The following is a 17,264-nucleotide window of genomic DNA, read 5'->3' as shown; positions in this document are numbered from 1 at the left end:
TCTGAGAGTTTTCTGTCCCTCCATTGACAGTCTGCGCAACTACCACTTTGACGCTACAAAAAGTTCATAAAGAGATCGTAAAACTAATCCATAGTAATTGAGCAGTTTAGTTGTTTTATATGCTGAACAGATTGAATTTAGGCTTTTATTCACATATTAACATTCATCAACTCACACATCAGTGTGGTAAACAAAGCTCAAGCATGTTCGCTTGATGAGCGAGAACCAATGAGGTTCATTCTCGTGTTACGCAGCACGTTTGAGTAAAACAACAGTTGAACTTCTCCTTATATTCGCTGATCAATGCCCTGACCCAAATGTCCAGGTTTCAGAAAGATGCTCACATTTGCCAAGCCTGACGAGCTCCGCTGCAGACTTCTACCCAACAGTCAAAGCAGCATTACATCACAAAAGTGTGGACCCAGAGGAAGGTCGCGCGGGCGTTTGAGACGGGGCCTGTCTTTATTCTGGATGTTGGGTGTTTTTGTTGGTTTGTCCACTTTTTGCAATTACTAGTGAACAACTAAAGGGATAGTTCACCCAAAAATGCAAGTTATGTCATCAGTTGTGGTAAACGGTTTACAGAATTACTCAACCAAAACAACAACAACAGACATTTCTCAAAATGTCTTCTTTTATGTTCCACAGAAGAAATGCATACAGGTTTGGAAGGACATGAGGGTGAGTAAATGACCGCAGAACTTTCGCCCCTTTAACAGATTAGTAAAAAGTTGAATAAATTGTTTGGATAGTCAAGTCAAACTTTTATTAAGATCCCTTTTGGGCAATTTGGTTGCAGCACAGGTAAACAGACAAAAAAAACTGACACATACAATACATCATGATAGTAAATGACACATATTACAAAAAATAAAAATATAAAAACCTTAAAAATACCTTTAAGACTTATTTAATAGTCTAATTGCACTCGGAACAAAAGAGTATTTGTATCGATTATTTTTAATCTTTGGTAATCTATAGCGACGACCTGAGTATAAGACTCTGGGTATAAGAAGTGTCCACTGTCTGAAATCACAGAATGGACTCGACTCAAAACATTTCTGTTAAACAGAACTGTCAAGCTTCTTTGCTCTTTACCTATAATCTTCCCACTGTTTTTAGTGCATTTTTGTATTTCACACTAAGATTTCCAAACCAGCAGATAATGGAAAAGGACAACACTGGCTCTATATAAGACTTGTAGAATAATTCCATCAGAGTTTTGTCTTTGTTAAATGATCTTAATTTTCTAAGACAGTAAAGGCGCTGCTGTCCCTTTTTACACAGGGCCTCTGTGTTCAAATCAAACCTACATTTTTTATCAATAATTGTTCCGAGATATTTATAACTATCCACACATTCAACCTTATTGTTCTTAACAAATGTGTCTTGGGAAGGAAGTGTTTGTATTCTAAAATCAATACTCATGTCTTTTGTCTTGGATACATTAATCTGCAAACAGGCATCATCACACCACTTCACGAAATCATCAACCACTGGACCATGGCACGTTTCATTTTCTTCTAGAAGACTTATAATAACTGTGTCGTCTGCAAATTTGAAAAAGTACCTATTTTTATGTTTACTTTAAAGTAAAGTAAGTTGTTTTCACTGCTGTTTCTTGCAGGTTCAGCTGATATTTTCTCCACACTGCTGTTGTCTGTAGGAATACCTGCTATAAGCGCCTCTGAGGTGCACACGCCGTCTGCGGTGGTTTGTGCCAGAGTGAATGACTTCAACAAGACTTAACTTGTGCTCATGCTACATCCGTCATATACTGCACTACACTGACATTGAATCTTCACATTAGTGCTTGATCAGTGACCAGATCTGAGACTTGAACATTTGGTCTCAATCTCAGTATACAGTATTTGGTTACGATTTGGTGCTAGATAGCAACTCAAGTTACACTTTCTTAAAGATACAATAGTAAATAAAATACTTGAATTTTTAAAGTCGATATAGGTTTTATTCAGTAGTCTTTGCTACGGGCTTGCCTCCGCAGTTCACACAGCCTGGGAAAACCAAAAGCAAGTTCAGACATTTACACAGGGCAGGGCTTTAGATTGCACCCCCTATATGCGCACACACACACACACACACACACACACACACGCACGCACGCACACACATTATGCACTGGTATGGTAACGAGTTTCATCCAAAGCGTTCATTGAACCCTAACCCACGCTGGCTCAGCACTAGCAGCTGCTGTTCAGGTGCTTAGTCAGCTGAGAGAGACAGGTAGGGTGGGTGTGTGTGTGTGTGTGTGTGTGTGTGTGTTCATGAGACAGCAGGTTTGGAACCAAATTCAACTGAGTTGATGGTAACACCCCATGACCCGAAGTGCATCAATCAGCAGACCGAGGCTCGGCCTTTCTCTCTCTCTCCGTTCCGATCTGTTTATGTGCAAGCTCTTCATTGGTCCGGGTTGCTGACATGAGTTACTGCGCCCGCTGTTGTTGTTAAAAGTTCTCTGGTATTTTCTCACCATCAGAGCATTTCCTTTTGTAGTTGTCTTTGCTATGCCATGCACAAGCACTTTTCTAGAGTTATGAATTTGTATTGATTTACTTTGTGTGTCACTTACCTTACTTTATATGGATGGATCTCAAAGGATTCACACAAAATATTTTCTCAACCGAAAAAAAAGTGGAGTAAATCAGATTGACTATTAAAAATTACACTCGCGATTACAGTAACATTTAAAATATTGCACTTTTATATAATTTAAAAAAAACTCGTTCTATTGTAATATATAGTAAAGTTTCCTGTGATCAAAGCTGAATTTTCAGCATCATTACTCCAGTCTTCAGTGTCACATGATCCTTCAGAAATCACTCTATTAATATGATTTAGTGCTCAAGAAACATTTCTGATTATCAGTGCTGAAAACAGTTTATATTTCTGTGAAAACTGAGACATTTTCTCTTTTTTTTTCGGGATTCTTTGATGAAATTTCAAAGAACAGCATTAATTGGACATAGAAATCTTTTGTAATCTTATTTCCATTTTTGATCAATTCAAGGCACCTTTTCTAAATAATAGAATTATTATTATGTAATAGCATTAATTATTTAATTTATATACATTTGGTAGAAATATAGAGATTACTGATTAATTATTATTTATTTATTTTTTAAGCGTGGCCTACATGTCCATACTTTATAACAACAATATAATGGTATAAATGTTTTTAAATGTCGCATACGTGTCTATAATTTTTGTCCCATCGTGTGTATGTGCTTCAGCCCTGCCCCAAATATTCTGAACGCACCAGCATCCATTGAAACGTCCCGTTTACTGTGTCACACAGTCTGCTTTAGAGGGTGGGAACCGTGCTGACCGGATTCCCTGCACCTCACTGAACGCATTGTGTCTCCGGCAGGTCAAATTAGTCTACGCTCAGGCATCTTGTTTTTATCATTATGTTTAGCATTTGAATTAATCTCAGGAATACTTGCAGGACACAGGACTTCCACTACAAATGTTAAAGTTAGTGTGCATCTGACCTGATAAGTGTGCATGTATTTTCAGAGTGTGCTCGTCTGAGTCAGGAAGTGGATGGGTTGCAGGCGGAGCTGCCGGATCTGAGGTTATCCCGGGATACAGCCAGAGAACAGATGCTGCAGTTGCAGGACCAGGACCAGGCCCACAAACTACTGCAGAACCAAAACCTAGAAGCCCGGGCTCTCATACAGGGTGTGTAAACCCACACTTTAAAGGTGAAGCGTGTCATTTTAGCGCCGTTAGTGGCACCAAACAGAATTGCAATTATATTTAAAATGCTCAGGTTTCACTTTCATTCTGTCTGTTTCCTCCATGGTTGTCTGTTTGCCATCCATGGAAATCCGTGTGTGTGTGGGACAGGTGTTTTGGGGTTGCAGTCTCACACCATTTCAGTATCCAGACATGCTTATGGTGTGTTTCACTAGCTTTTTCAGTTCTTATGTGTGTTTGTGTTAGACAGGTGTTTAAACCCCCCTGCTTGTGTCTTTATGGAGCCTCTGAAACTCTCAGTGGTGCCGTTAACACTCTTGAAATGTTTCCCTTGTCAATAAGCCAACGGCTCCTAACCTCCATGAGCCGCAAACACAGCTTAAAGCTTAAAGAAAGAAAGATCACAAATGATTAACAAATGCAGTGGTTTCCCCTAGACAACAATGAGAATAAATGGAGACGTTCGTGTAAAGTTAAAGATTTACTGGTAACACTTTACAATAAGGTTCATTTATTAAACATTATTTAATGTATTAACTAACATGAACAATACATTTGTTACAGTATTTATGAATCTTTGTTAATGTTAGTTAATATGAATAAAGCTGTTCATTGTTTGTTCATGTTAGTTCACAGTGCATTAACTCATGTTAACAAGATTTTAATAAAGTATTAGTAAATGTCGAAATTAACATTAACAAAGATGAATAAATGCTGTATAAGTGCAGTTCATTATTAGTTAACGTTAACTAATGTAGTTAACTAATGTTAACTAATGAACCTTATTGTAAAGTGTTACCGATTTACTTTACACTCCAGAGAAAAAGTTTTGGAATAGATGATACAACACATTATAAAGTTGTTTATAAGGCATTATGCATGAGTTATAATGCATTAAGAATACCTTTTATAATGCATTATAAATACAGGCTTCATAGAAAGTGTTACCATCTTGATAACATTATAAACGTCTTTACTGTCACTTTTGAATCATTTGTTGTGTCCTTGCTAAATAAAAGCATTCATTTATTTTTCTAATCAATCATACCATCCCCAAACTTTAAAACGGTTCTCTATTCCAGGCCAAAATGATCTGAGCTGTGCCGTTCACATTCATTTTTTTAAGCTCTATCTCATATTGAATGCCAAAATGTGTCTTTTTCCCCACAAGAATTTGAAGAAAACCTCTGAGAAAAAAATGAATACCTAAATAAAATGCGGCTTAGAACTCCATTAAGTCTCCTGAACTATGAAAGAGCATAAAAATTGTCTTCTGAGAAGTACTTATTACCCTAGAATCATTATTGGAGCAGGTCGATTTTTCCTTCATGTGAGGCAAAAGAAAGGGGAAAAAAAGGGAGCAAAACAATGAGTGTGTATAAGTATACGTTGATCTCGCCCGGTCGTGTTACGGTGACCAGAGAGCAATTATCTACGCTTCTAAAGAGGAGAAGCCCCCCCTCCTCGGCACATCCAGAAAATGTCACGCTGACACGGGCAGCACAGTAGAGAGCACTTTCCCCAGAAGAAGCACGACGTCACCTTAACCGGTCTCAGCCTCTCAGAGCCAGCCAGACAGCCAGTTCACCAACAAACACACGAATAAAAGATCGAGCGTGTAGTGAATCGATCAGTCTTTATGCAGTTCTGGAATATATCCTGTTGTGCTTTAGCAGATCTGCTCGCCAACACAAGCAGCTTGAGGACAGAATGACCGCTTCCTCTGGGCTGTGGTTTCAGGTGTTTACGGCCTTGGCCCTCGGTTTCTTTAGATACGCCCCCCCTCCCGTAATTTACTGTGGTTTTACACCCCCTGTTCTCCATCTCTCTCGCTGTTTGCACACGGATGACGCAACAACCTAATTACGGTCTCGTCATTCGCTGAAGACAATGCTGTGGTGCTTTTCCTTTAGGAGATGCGCTTCAAAATCAGCCCCAGCGTCTTACTAATCATTTCTCCCTGGATCTCTGAAGTCTCGCAGCCTCTCTGGGGTATTTCTGTCCTGTGGTTTACGACGCTGATCATTAGGAGAGGTCAGAACGACCCGCTCTGGTCAATCTCATCGACCTCAGGACTCCTGACTGCGCTTACAGTACATGTGTGACTGACCGTGTGCTCCTGCTGGTTACATTCAATCATTCTTCATGCAAATTGGTTCATCTTATCTCTTGTGTGTCTTGTCTAATTTGTTTTCCGTTCATATAGGCACTCGAAAAGAGCCGTTTACCCATGCATTATTAATAACCTTTCATAACAGTCATATAACCACAACTCTGCATGTAGTTAGAATATAGGCAATAAGAAAATCATAATGATAGTACCACTATCCAAAGCTAGTATCACTTTAAGTCATATCTGTAATATTTTTGACAAAACATGTAATTAATGTTAGATTGTTTTTGTCACGATCTGTGATGCACTTGAGTTGGTGTTAGATTAGATTTATTAATTCATTTCAAATGTGGTTAAAAATGAGGGGAGTTTAAATCATACTTGTAATACAATTCATACATTTATATTACTTTAATGGCATTTATTTTAAGGATAGATAGCATGAGCAAACAACATTTTTAAGCAAAAAATGTCGTGATATAATACATATAAATATTACCATCTTAAATACATATTATTACCACCTTCTTTACCAGTGGATCTTTCCGGTCATTTTGATCAGGATTTTTAAAAATTATTTTAATTCTAATTGATTCAATAATCATTCAGGCCATTTTGTGAACCAGTTTGACCAATTTATTGAAAATGAACCACCTCAAAAGAAAAGCAAGCAAGTTTCACATTGCCGAGCTAAACTTTTGTGACTCGTTCTTTTCCATGATTTTTGACCTTTCCTCTCATATGATAAGGATTTTTTATTTTAAAGTTATTTGACTTCAGATCGATTTCATAATCATACAGGTCATTTTGTGAAAAATTCATTGATAATGAACTGCCTCAAAAGAACAATTCGCTCCCAAATCCAACATCAACAAACTAAGGTCTATATGAACAATAGCTGGTGAAATATGTCCAAAAACATATTATTCACAATAGAAATGTCCATATTTTTAAGCTCTTTCCAGGTTTCCATGACTCATGGAAGGTTTTTGTCCACGTCATTCTTCATACAGCCACTAAAAATCCCCTTGAGACCAGGTGGATATAAAAGTAATGCGAACATGACTAACGTGGCATTCGTTCTGAGAAAAGCTCTAACATCATTTGTTTGCAGACGCCTCTTGGTTTTGTTATCTAATTAAATGACATACATTTTTTAATATTAATGCTGCCATCAAACAAAACAAGCTGAAGATTGGCTTGTATGGCCATGTTTTGTGACTTGGATGTCCTGCGTGTCAGTGACTCCAGTAGCACAACTGTAAATCTGTGGCTAGTCCGACTCCTACGCTTTCCTGTCATCCTTCCTCCCTCTTGTCTTTAAAATGTCTCCTGTTTCAAGCCCTTGGCCGTTCGTCCTCTGTCAGGATAATGAGAGCGGGTCCGACTCCTGAATGCTGCGAGCTGAGATGATGAATGAGAATGCTTTCACTGGCCCGTGTTTGGGTGTAGAGTTCACCCTCAATTATGGCTTCTGGCAACCGATAGGCTCCAGATTATGCTTCAGTGCTTCATGAGAAAGACAAAGCAGAGAGAGAGAGAGGGGGGGGGGAAGAGAATTACATTTATTGGCAGGGGAGGAAGCAGATGAACGAGGAAAGAAAACCAGATGAACATTTATAGCAAGTGACAAAAGACAGTGAGACAAAAATCTGTTTGTAACTTTTGCCAACAGTAGATGTTGAGCCAAGCTGGATTTATTACCGTGAACATTTCACGAGTTTCCTGAAGCATTCCTTAGTCACCTGATCAACACTGTTAAGCCTGTTGAGGGCACACCGTGTCATGTTATGGATGTTTTACAGGGTACATCAAGGATTGTTTTGTTTTTACAGGCCTGAAGGAGGAGGTGAAGACTCTGAAAATAGATCTCCAGAACAGCATGCATGAAAAAGAGCATGTAAAGAAACTCCTAGAGTAAGTTATTTTTGAATAGTCTACACTTTCAGTGCATATTCAAATTAAAACATGGTAATATTTTGAGGATGATTACTATTTATCCATTATTTATATATATATTGTATATAAAAATATTTTATATTATATACATAAAAACATTGAAAAACAGTAAATAAATAAATAAAAATTATATATTATATATATATATATATATATATATATATATATAATATAATTTTTATTTATTTACTGTTTTTCAATGTTTTTCAAAGAAGTCTCTTTTGCTCATATATTTATTTTACTATAAATACAGTAAAATCAGTAATATTGTGAAATATTATTACAATTTAAAACATCTGTTTTCTATTTGTATATATTTTCAAATGTAATTTATTCCTGTGATCAAAGCTGGATTTCCAGCATCATTACTCCAGTCTTCAGTGTCACATGATCCTTCACAAATCAGTATAATATGATGATTTGATCTTTTGTAACATTGTAAATGTTTTTACTGTAATTTTTGATTAATTTAATGCATCCTTTCTGAACAAAAGTATGGATCTTTGAAAATACACACACACGCACATATATATATATATATATGATCAAATATGATTAAAGGACCGGTCACACTGAGATCTATAACTATAAAGATATTAGCATCACACCAGCGGATGATATCGTTCTGTTTATTCTTAGTGTGAAACTGCAGTTCCCTTTCGTAGTCACTTCGAGTTACGTCGAAATGACGACGAATGGGGTTCGCTTAGAAGCCTATCCTCTTCGAATATTAATAAAACGAGCCAATGGCAAGCAAATGCCATGGGTCTGCTGAATTTGCATAGCGTAACTCCGCCCCACAGTGTGGGTATATAAGGAAGTGAGCCGGCAACATGCAGATATGTTTTCGCTTTCGGAGCCAAGTTTATCCTTCACTCCACAAGCCATCCTGAGTATCATCTCTATTCCTCTTCGAGACGAGCTTCCCTCCAGGTGTTGGTGTGACAGCGAGTTCCAGCGAGTGCACATTCCCTGCGATCTGAGCAGTGATCTGCCAGTGTGTGTGTGTTCTCTCCCTGGTCGCTTCAGCATCTGCGGGGATTTCTCCTTCTCTCTAAAAGAGCAAAGCGCGTGGCACGTCTTTTTAAAGATGCATCGCCCGTGCCCTTCTGGTTGTGGTCACTGGCTGTCTGATTTAGATGGGCACAATCGCTGTTTTGCGTGTTTGGGCTTAGAGCACGCCAAAGCAGCGCTTGTGGATGACTCATGTTTTCATTGCGGAAACATGACCATCGCGACACTACGGTCGAGACTCAGTGATCTCGAAAGAGTGAGAGTCCCCTCATCCACACCCCGATCTACCCCCTCTAGTAATAGAGCTGGTACTTCGGCTGGTGGCCAGGGTGACCTGAGGGTGACGGTGTGGCAACAACAACCGACGATTCGTCCTCGGGCCACATCCCCCTCTCAAGTGCCGCAACCCGCGAGCCGACCAGATGATGCGCTCGATCAGTCCCGGCCAACGGTCGGCGGCGGACCGAGTGCGCCGTCTGGCGCTCCTAATGACGATGCTATGTCGATCACAGCATCACAAGGTGGGCAGGAGTCCTCGGGAGATGAGGGGTCGGCTGTGCTGCCGCCTCCGGGCGCGTCAGCATTGCCCGATCCTGATCCCGAGCTGACGGCCATGCTTTCCCGGGCAGCCGCGAGCATCGGGTTAGAGTGCAATCCGCCACCCTGCCCCGAGCGCTCGCGTCTGGACGATTGGTTTTTGGGCGCGGCCGCCGATTCACGTCGGCGTCCAACCCCAATGCCTTTCTTCCCGGATGTGCATGAGGAGGTCTCGAGGTCCTGGAAGACACCCTTGTCTTCCCGTGATCGCTCGGCGACCTCCTCCGCCTTTCCTCCTCTCGATCAGGCGGCTGTTTACGGGTACACTGGGGTGCCTATGGTTGAACGCTCTGTTGCGATGCAACTGTGTCCACAGAGTGCTTCTTCCCGTGGTGATCCTAAGCACCCCTCCAAGGCCTGTAGGTTTTCGTCGACCCTGGTGGCGAAGACCTATAGAGCTGCGGGGCAGGCAGCCGCCTCATTGCATGCCATGGCCACTCTGCAGGTCTACCAGGCCCAGATGCTCAGGGACATGCACGAGGGGAGGACTGACCCAGGGCTCTTCAATGAGCTGCGTGCCGCCACTGACCTCGCTCTCCGGGCGACGAAAGTGACCGCACGCTCCCTGGGCCAGGTGATGTCCACTAGTGTGGTCCAGGAGAGACACCTCTGGCTCAACCTGGCCGATATGAGGGACGCTGAGCGGACTCGTCTGCTTGACGCCCCCATATCCCAGGCTGGCCTCTTCGGCGGAGCGGTTGAAGATTTTGCCCAACAGTTTTCAACCGCCCAGAAGCAGACTGAGGCTATTCGTCATATTCTGCCCCGACGGCCCGCTGCTGCCTCCACCCAGCCGTCGGTTCAGACGCCTCAGCCTGCTCGCCGCCGAGGGCGCCCTCCCGCGGCTCCCGCCCCTCCCGCACGGCCCCAGCAGCAGCCTTCACCCGGGCCGCGTCGTGGAGGACGCCGCAGGCAGGCGCCCCAGCCCTCTCCAGCCCCGCGCCCCGCTAAACGCCAGGCCAAGCGGCGCTCCTGAGACGGGCTGCTCAGAGATGGCCATCAGTTCTTCTCAGGAGATGGTAGCAGGACCACTCCTTCCCCCGGTGGAGGGCCGGGGGAGAATCCTTTGTTCTCCACTCCCCGCTGCTCACCCACGGGTGGGCAGCACCCTAATGTGGTTAAAGAAAGAACTGATATCCCCATCTCTGAGCCCCCAGAAGGGAATGACAGTGCGCGCCGCCCACGGGCCCCGCCGCTCTCATCCCCTTCTGTCGCCAGACCCCTGCCAGAGCACGCCCCCGTGGAACGCTGGTCCTTCCCTGGCTCCCTCTGGCAGGACGCGGCTAATGACCGTGCCCCCACACCGGGCCGCTATGCCACCCACGTCCGGGCCGGTCATTCCGCTTCGCTGCACCCCCGCGGGGACGTCTGTCGTCCGCATGACCCCGCTGGCACAGTCCTTGGGAGCCTGGTTAGAGCTTCCCAACCTGTCCCGCTGGCTCGCGCGGACCATCAGGCTCGGCTATGCGATTCAGTTCGCGCGGTCTCCTCCCCGCTTCAGGGGAGTCCGCTTCACTATGGTCGGTGGCAATGCCCCTGTCATGAGAGCGGAGGTCGCCACCCTGCTGGCGAAGGGTGCGATCGAGACTGTCCCTCCAGCCGCAATGAGGTCCGGCTTCTACAGCCCCTACTTCATTGTCCCCAAGAAAACCGGTGGGTTACGACCAATCCTGGATCTGCGCGTCTTGAACCGTTCCCTTCACAGGCTTCCGTTCAAGATGCTCACGGCCAAGCGCATTTTCGAATGTGTGCAGCCACAGGATTGGTTTGCAGCGATCGACCTGAAGGACGCCTACTTTCATGTCTCCATTCTTCCTCGACACAGGCCGTTTCTACGGTTTGCTTTCGAGGGGCAGGCATACCAGTACGCGGTCCTCCCATTCGGGCTGGCCCTGTCTCCTCGCGTCTTCACGAAGGTCGTCGAGGCAGCCCTTGTGCCGCTACGGCAACACGGGGTTCGCATCCTGAATTATCTCGACGACTGGCTAATCCTAGCTCACTCTCGGGACCAGGTTTGCGAACACAGGGACCTAGTGCTCCGGCACCTAGTCCGTCTGGGCCTTCGGGTCAACTGGGAGAAGAGCAAACTTTGCCCCGTGCAGAGGATCTCTTTTCTCGGTATGGAAATCGACTCGGTCGCCATGTGCGCGCAGCTTACGAGCGAGCGCGCGCAGTCACTGCTGACTTGCCTGAGACAAATCCAGAGCAAGAGTGCGGTTCCACTGAAACTTTTTCAGAGGCTCCTGGGGCATATAGCATCTGCAGCCGCGGTAACGCCGCTCGGATTGCTTCATATGAGACCGCTTCAGCACTGGCTTCACGATCGAGTCCCGAGGTGGGCATGGCACCAGGGCAAGCTCCGAGTACCAGTTACTCCGACCTGCCGTCAGACCTTCTCCCCGTGGACGAACCTCAGCTTTCTACGGGCCGGAGTGCCCTTAGAACGAGTTTCCAGGCATGTTGTTGTGTCAACGGATGCCTCCTCCACGGGCTGGGGTGCCATGTGCAATGGACATGCTGCCGCGGGCTCCTGGACAGGACCCCACCGCCTATGGCATGTCAATTGCCTCGAGTTGCTGGCAGTACGTCTCGCTCTGCACCGCTTCCGGGCGCTGCTCAAGAACCAGCACGTACTAGTCCGATCAGACAATACCGCGACAGTAGCGTACATCAACCGACAAGGTGGTCTACGCTCCCGCCGTATGTCGCAACTCGCCCGCCACCTCCTCTTATGGAGTCAGAAGCATCTGAGGTCGCTTCGAGCCATTTATATTCCGGGAGACCTGAACTGTGCAGCCGACGAGCTCTCACGGCTTCAGCCTCTTCCTGGAGAATGGAGACTCCATCCCCAGGCGGTCCAGCTGATTTGGGATCAGTTCGGGGACGCACAGGTAGACCTGTTTGCCTCCCACGACTCGTCCCACTGCGCCCAGTTTTACTCCCTGACCGAGGGCACGCTCGGCACGGACGCTCTGGCGCACAGCTGGCCCCGGGGCCTCCGCAAATATGCGTTTCCCCCAGTGAGCCTTCTTGCACAGACCCTGTGCAAGATCAGGGAGGACGAGGAGCAGGTCATATTGGTTGCGCCGCACTGGCCCACCCGAACCTGGTTCTCCGAACTTGTACTCCTCGCGACAGCACCTCCCTGGCCAATTCCTCTGAGGAAGGACCTCCTTTCTCAGGGACGGGGCACCCTTTGGCACCCTCGTCCCGATCTCTGGAACCTCCACGTGTGGCTCCTGGACGGGACGAGGCAGGTTTGAGTACCCTACCACCAGCGGTGGTGGCTACCATCACTTCCGCTAGAGCGTCGTCCACTAGACATGCCTACGCGTTGAAGTGGAACCTCTTCGTCTCTTGGTGCTCTTCTCACTCAGAAGACCCCAGATCATGCCCGATCAGTGTCGTGCTTTCCTTCCTGCAGGATGGGTTGGAGCGAAGGCTGTCTCCCTCCACCCTGAAAGTATATGTTGCCGCTATCGCCGCACATCACGACGCAGTTGATGGTAAGTCCGTGGGAAAGCACGACCTGGTCATCAGGTTCCTGAGAGGAGCGAGGAGACTACAGCCTCCTCGCCCTCCTCTCGTTCCCTCTTGGGACCTCTCAGTGGTACTAACTGCCCTGCAGAGTGCTCCCTTTGAGCCTCTGCAATCAGTGGAGCTTAAGTTCCTGTCAATTAAGACAGCGCTCCTGGTTGCTCTGGCCTCCATCAAGAGGGTAGGGGACCTGCACGCATTTTCTGTAGACGAAGCGTGCCTGGAATTCGGGCCGGCCTTTTCTCACGTGATCCTGAGACCCCGGCCTGGATATGTGCCCAAGGTTCCCACCACTCCCTTCCGGGACCAGGTGGTGAACCTGCAAGCGCTGCCCCTGGAGGAGGCAGACCCAGCCTTGGCATTGCTCTGTCCAGTACGCGCCCTCCGTGCTTACGTAGACAGAACGCAATGTTTCAGGACCTCAGACCAGCTCTTTGTCTGTTATGGTGGGAAGCTGAAGGGAAGGGCTCTCTCCAAGCAAAGGTTGTCTCACTGGATAGTGGACGCCATTGCTTTGGCTTACCAGCAGCAAGGTCGACCGTGCCCCCTTGGTGTGACGGCCCACTCCACCCGGAGTGTGGCCTCCTCTTGGGCTCTAGCGCATGGCGCCTCGCTAACAGACATCTGCAGAGCTGCAGGCTGGGCGACACCCAACACATTCGCCAGATTCTACAATCTCCGAGTGGAGCCAGTGTCCTCCCGAGTACTCGCTTCAACCAGCCGGTGCTAGGACCCGCTCAGGTGTCTTCGCTTGCTCGCCATTCCACTCCACGGACTGGATACGTGCGATATTCTCCTCAGGTGAGCCTGATAAGCCCTGAGTTCCTCCAGCGCTGTTGACGTCAACGCCAGAGTTATGCCTCCGGCAGCTTTCGCGTTGGCTAGGTGCCACCATGTGCATGGTTCCCCCGCTGGGCGACCCCCACGTGTGTATTTCCACTGTAAGCCTCCTTCGAGCATGTGTCTTTCCCTTGGCAAGCCAGTCTGCCACCCCTGGGGTTGAAATACTCCACCCTACGGGCTGGACACCCCAGTGTTATCCGTATGCACCCCCCTCCGGGTCATATGTGTTTTCTTAAGTCCCCCCCCTTCGGGCGGGCACTGATTGCATATTTCCACTGTGATATGCTTCCCAGTGTACCTTGGTATTCCTGTGTTAAGTAGGAGTCCTTCGTCCGTGCTAGTCTCACGACAGGGAGCTCAGACTTACGCAGGGCACTGGAAGACAGCCGAGGTGGCGTGATTGGACTGGGAACCCCATTCGTCGTCATTTCGACGTAACTCGAAGTGACTACGAAAGGGAACGTCTCGGTTACGGATGTAACCCTCGTTCCCTGAGTAGGGAACGGAGACGTTACGTCTTCCTGCCACTTCCGCTGTACCGCTGGAACAGCCTGAGTTCAGCTTGGCTCCTTCAGCGAAGAAACATATCTGCATGTTGCCGGCTCACTTCCTTATATACCCACACTGTGGGGCGGAGTTACGCTATGCAAATTCAGCAGACCCATGGCATTTGCTTGCCATTGGCTCGTTTTATTAATATTCGAAGAGGATAGGCTTCTAAGCGAACCCCATTCGTCGTCATTTCGACGTAACGTCTCCGTTCCCTACTCAGGGAACGAGGGTTACATCCGTAACCGAGACGTTTTGTTGCTTTAAATGCTCGAGCTCTTTGAACCAGAATGTATTCTGATCCGCTGTCACTGTTTTTAATCATTCATCAGCTTAAAGTGATTCCAATGATATTGTTTCTCCGTTCTCCTAGTTTTTTACAACTATATCTTTATCGTTTTCATTATAGTTTTCGTCCTTGGTGTGAACGGACCTTTAAAGGGGTGGTTAATTATGATTTCACTTTTCTAACTTTAGTTAGTGTGTAATGTTGCTGTTTGATCATAAACAACATCTGCAAAGTTACGACGCTCAAAGTTCAAAGCAAAGGGAGATATTTGCTTTTAAAGAAATCGCTTTTTAAGGACTACAACAAACGACTGGTAGGAACTACACGACATTCCTCCTGGGTTAGTGACATTATCAACCCTAGAATTTACATAAACCCCGCCCCCAGAACTCGATTTATAGATTATCAAGACAGAATATGTTAATCAATGACTAGAAAATAACCACACATAAGCTAAATAAATTCACAAACTCAGAATGTTGTCTATGTCACTTCTTGAGTCTCTCCATCTTTCTGACTCTGTTTTGAACATAAAAGGCTAATAAAGGCAATGTGTGTGTGAGGTAAAAGGACACGAGCTCTTGAAGCTCCGCCCCTTGTGCCGGGAGCTGCAGCTCATTTGCATTTAAAGGGACAGACACAGCGTTTTTGCTCACCCACAAAAAGTGACAACTTTAACATGATATATAAAAATATCTGTGGGGTATTTTGAGCTAAAACTTCACACACACACTCTGGGGACATCAGAGACTTATTTTACATCTTGTGAAAAGGGCATTATACCACCCCTAATGTTATTTCAGAGGTTGACACACTTTAGGTGGAGTACTCTTAACAAGTGTTTCATCCTGATTTACCCAGAATTCAGTGTTCTATACTCTTCATCACACACACTACATCCAAACATCTCTGCATGTGCAGCTTCCACTACAGCTCAATACAACAGCATTATCTATAAAACACCCCCTCCTCACCCCGAGGATGATTTAATGTGTGGGGAAGAGCAGGAAAGCGCAGTGTTTTATGATTTGCTCAGTTGGGTAATAGCCATCCATCTTCCTCCCAGTCTGAGAGAAGCCGTTTTGTATTATATTTGCATACCAATGCACTGGCGTTCACACCAAACAAGAATATTTATTTAACCAAAGAGATGAGGATATCTTCCTTTGGAATATGTGATGTATCTCCTCATGAAGGGAGTTTATTTTCTTCTTTTGCCGGAGGTGCAGAAGGAGCGAAGACTCGCGAGCTCTGTGACCTGGCAGCGCTTGAGGAGGAAACATTTGTGTTGAGTGTCAGGTGTTGCTTCACACTCCGCACACCTCCCTCGGGTTCATCACATTACACACACTGACTCAACGTTGGCTCATGCTCCTTTTATAATCTATCCCAACTTCTGTTTTTCTGGCTGCTTTTTCCCCTTTGTAAGCGAAGGAGCCTCGCGGTGTGTGTGTGTGTGTGGATGAGCTGTCAGAACGCTCTGACAGGACAGTGTGTGTGATGTGACAGTGGGAGAGCTGGTGTCGCTGTCAGGGTCGCTCTGGCATTGATGTGTGTGTGTGTGTGTGTGTGTGTGTGTGTGTGTGTGTGTGAAGGGGCTCGTCGCGTGCTGGTTCTTCCTGCTGTCTGCGCTAATGTAGTTTGGAAGGTTGATAAACAGATTTGATGCAGCCAACATCTTTCCATCTTTGAAAAATTAACACTAAAGTTCAAAAGTTTAAAAAAGAAGAAGAAATGAATACTTTTATTCTGCATAGATGCATTACATTGATCACAGTTAAGACATTTATAATGTTACAAAAGATTTCTATTTTAAATAAATGCTGTTCTTTTGAACTTTCTATTCCTCAAAGAATCCTGAAAACAAAAATAAATCAGTTGCCACAAAAATATTAAGCAGCACGACTGTTTTCAAGATTGATAATCAGAAATTGTTTCTTGAGGAGCAAATCATCATATTATAAAGATTTCTGAGAAAATGCTGAAAATGCAGCTTTGATCACAGGAATAAATTACATTTGACAAGTGAATTCACATAGAAATTCATCTTCGAAACACAAATGAAGATATTTGAATTAAATCTGAGAGCTTTTTGTGCCTCCATCGACAGCTACCACTTTGACCCCTCAAAAAAGCAATCATAAAACTAATCCATATTAGCATAACACGAGAATGAACCTCATTGGTTCTCGCATGTCAAGCGAACATGCTTGAGCTTCTGTTTAACACAACTGATGTGTGAGTTGATGAACATTTATATGTGAATGAAAGCCTAAATTAAATCTGTTCATCATATAAACCGATTGTGGCTCTTTAGAAAATTTGGACTAAACCGCTTAATTCATATGAATTAGTTTTATGAAATTTTTCTGTTCTTTTTGAAGCGTCAAAGTGTCAGTTGCTCTCAGATTTAATTAAAAAGATCTTCATTTGTGTTCCGAAGATGAAGGAAAATCGTACGGGTTTGGAACGACATGAGGGCGAGTAATTACTGACAGAGTTTGTAGTTGTAATTGTAAAATTGGCAAAAGTGTGTATTTTTATTGGAATTTTAATATTTCACCCTCATTTCCTTTCATAAATCTATATACACAAAATAGTAAAACTTAAACTTTTCTTAATAGGCTTTCAATCTGTTGGCAA

The 17,264-nt window shown here is 45.1% G+C and overlaps 1 protein-coding gene across 10 annotated transcripts in view; it reads left to right on the top strand.

Moving 5' to 3' along the window:
• The window catches only part of lekr1 (Leucine-, glutamate- and lysine-rich protein 1), a 157,696-nt gene that overhangs the window by 46,360 nt on the left and 94,072 nt on the right, over positions 1-17,264 (top strand). For all 10 annotated transcript variants that reach the window (XR_013798677.1, XR_013798678.1, XR_013798679.1 and 7 more), the window contains 2 exons: positions 3,538-3,702; positions 7,669-7,750. Coding sequence is in view for 3 of the 10 variants with exons in the window: in XM_079621608.1 (XP_079477734.1) it covers positions 3,538-3,702; positions 7,669-7,750 (247 nt within the window). In the remaining 7 variants the exon portion in view is untranslated. The remainder of the gene's footprint in view (positions 1-3,537; positions 3,703-7,668; positions 7,751-17,264) is intronic.

Source organism: Phoxinus phoxinus, assembly GCF_949152265.1.
Source record: "Phoxinus phoxinus genome assembly, chromosome: 8".
NCBI classification, from domain to species: Eukaryota; Metazoa; Chordata; class Actinopteri; order Cypriniformes; family Leuciscidae; genus Phoxinus; species Phoxinus phoxinus.
This window is presented reverse-complemented; position numbering and strand designations above follow the sequence as displayed.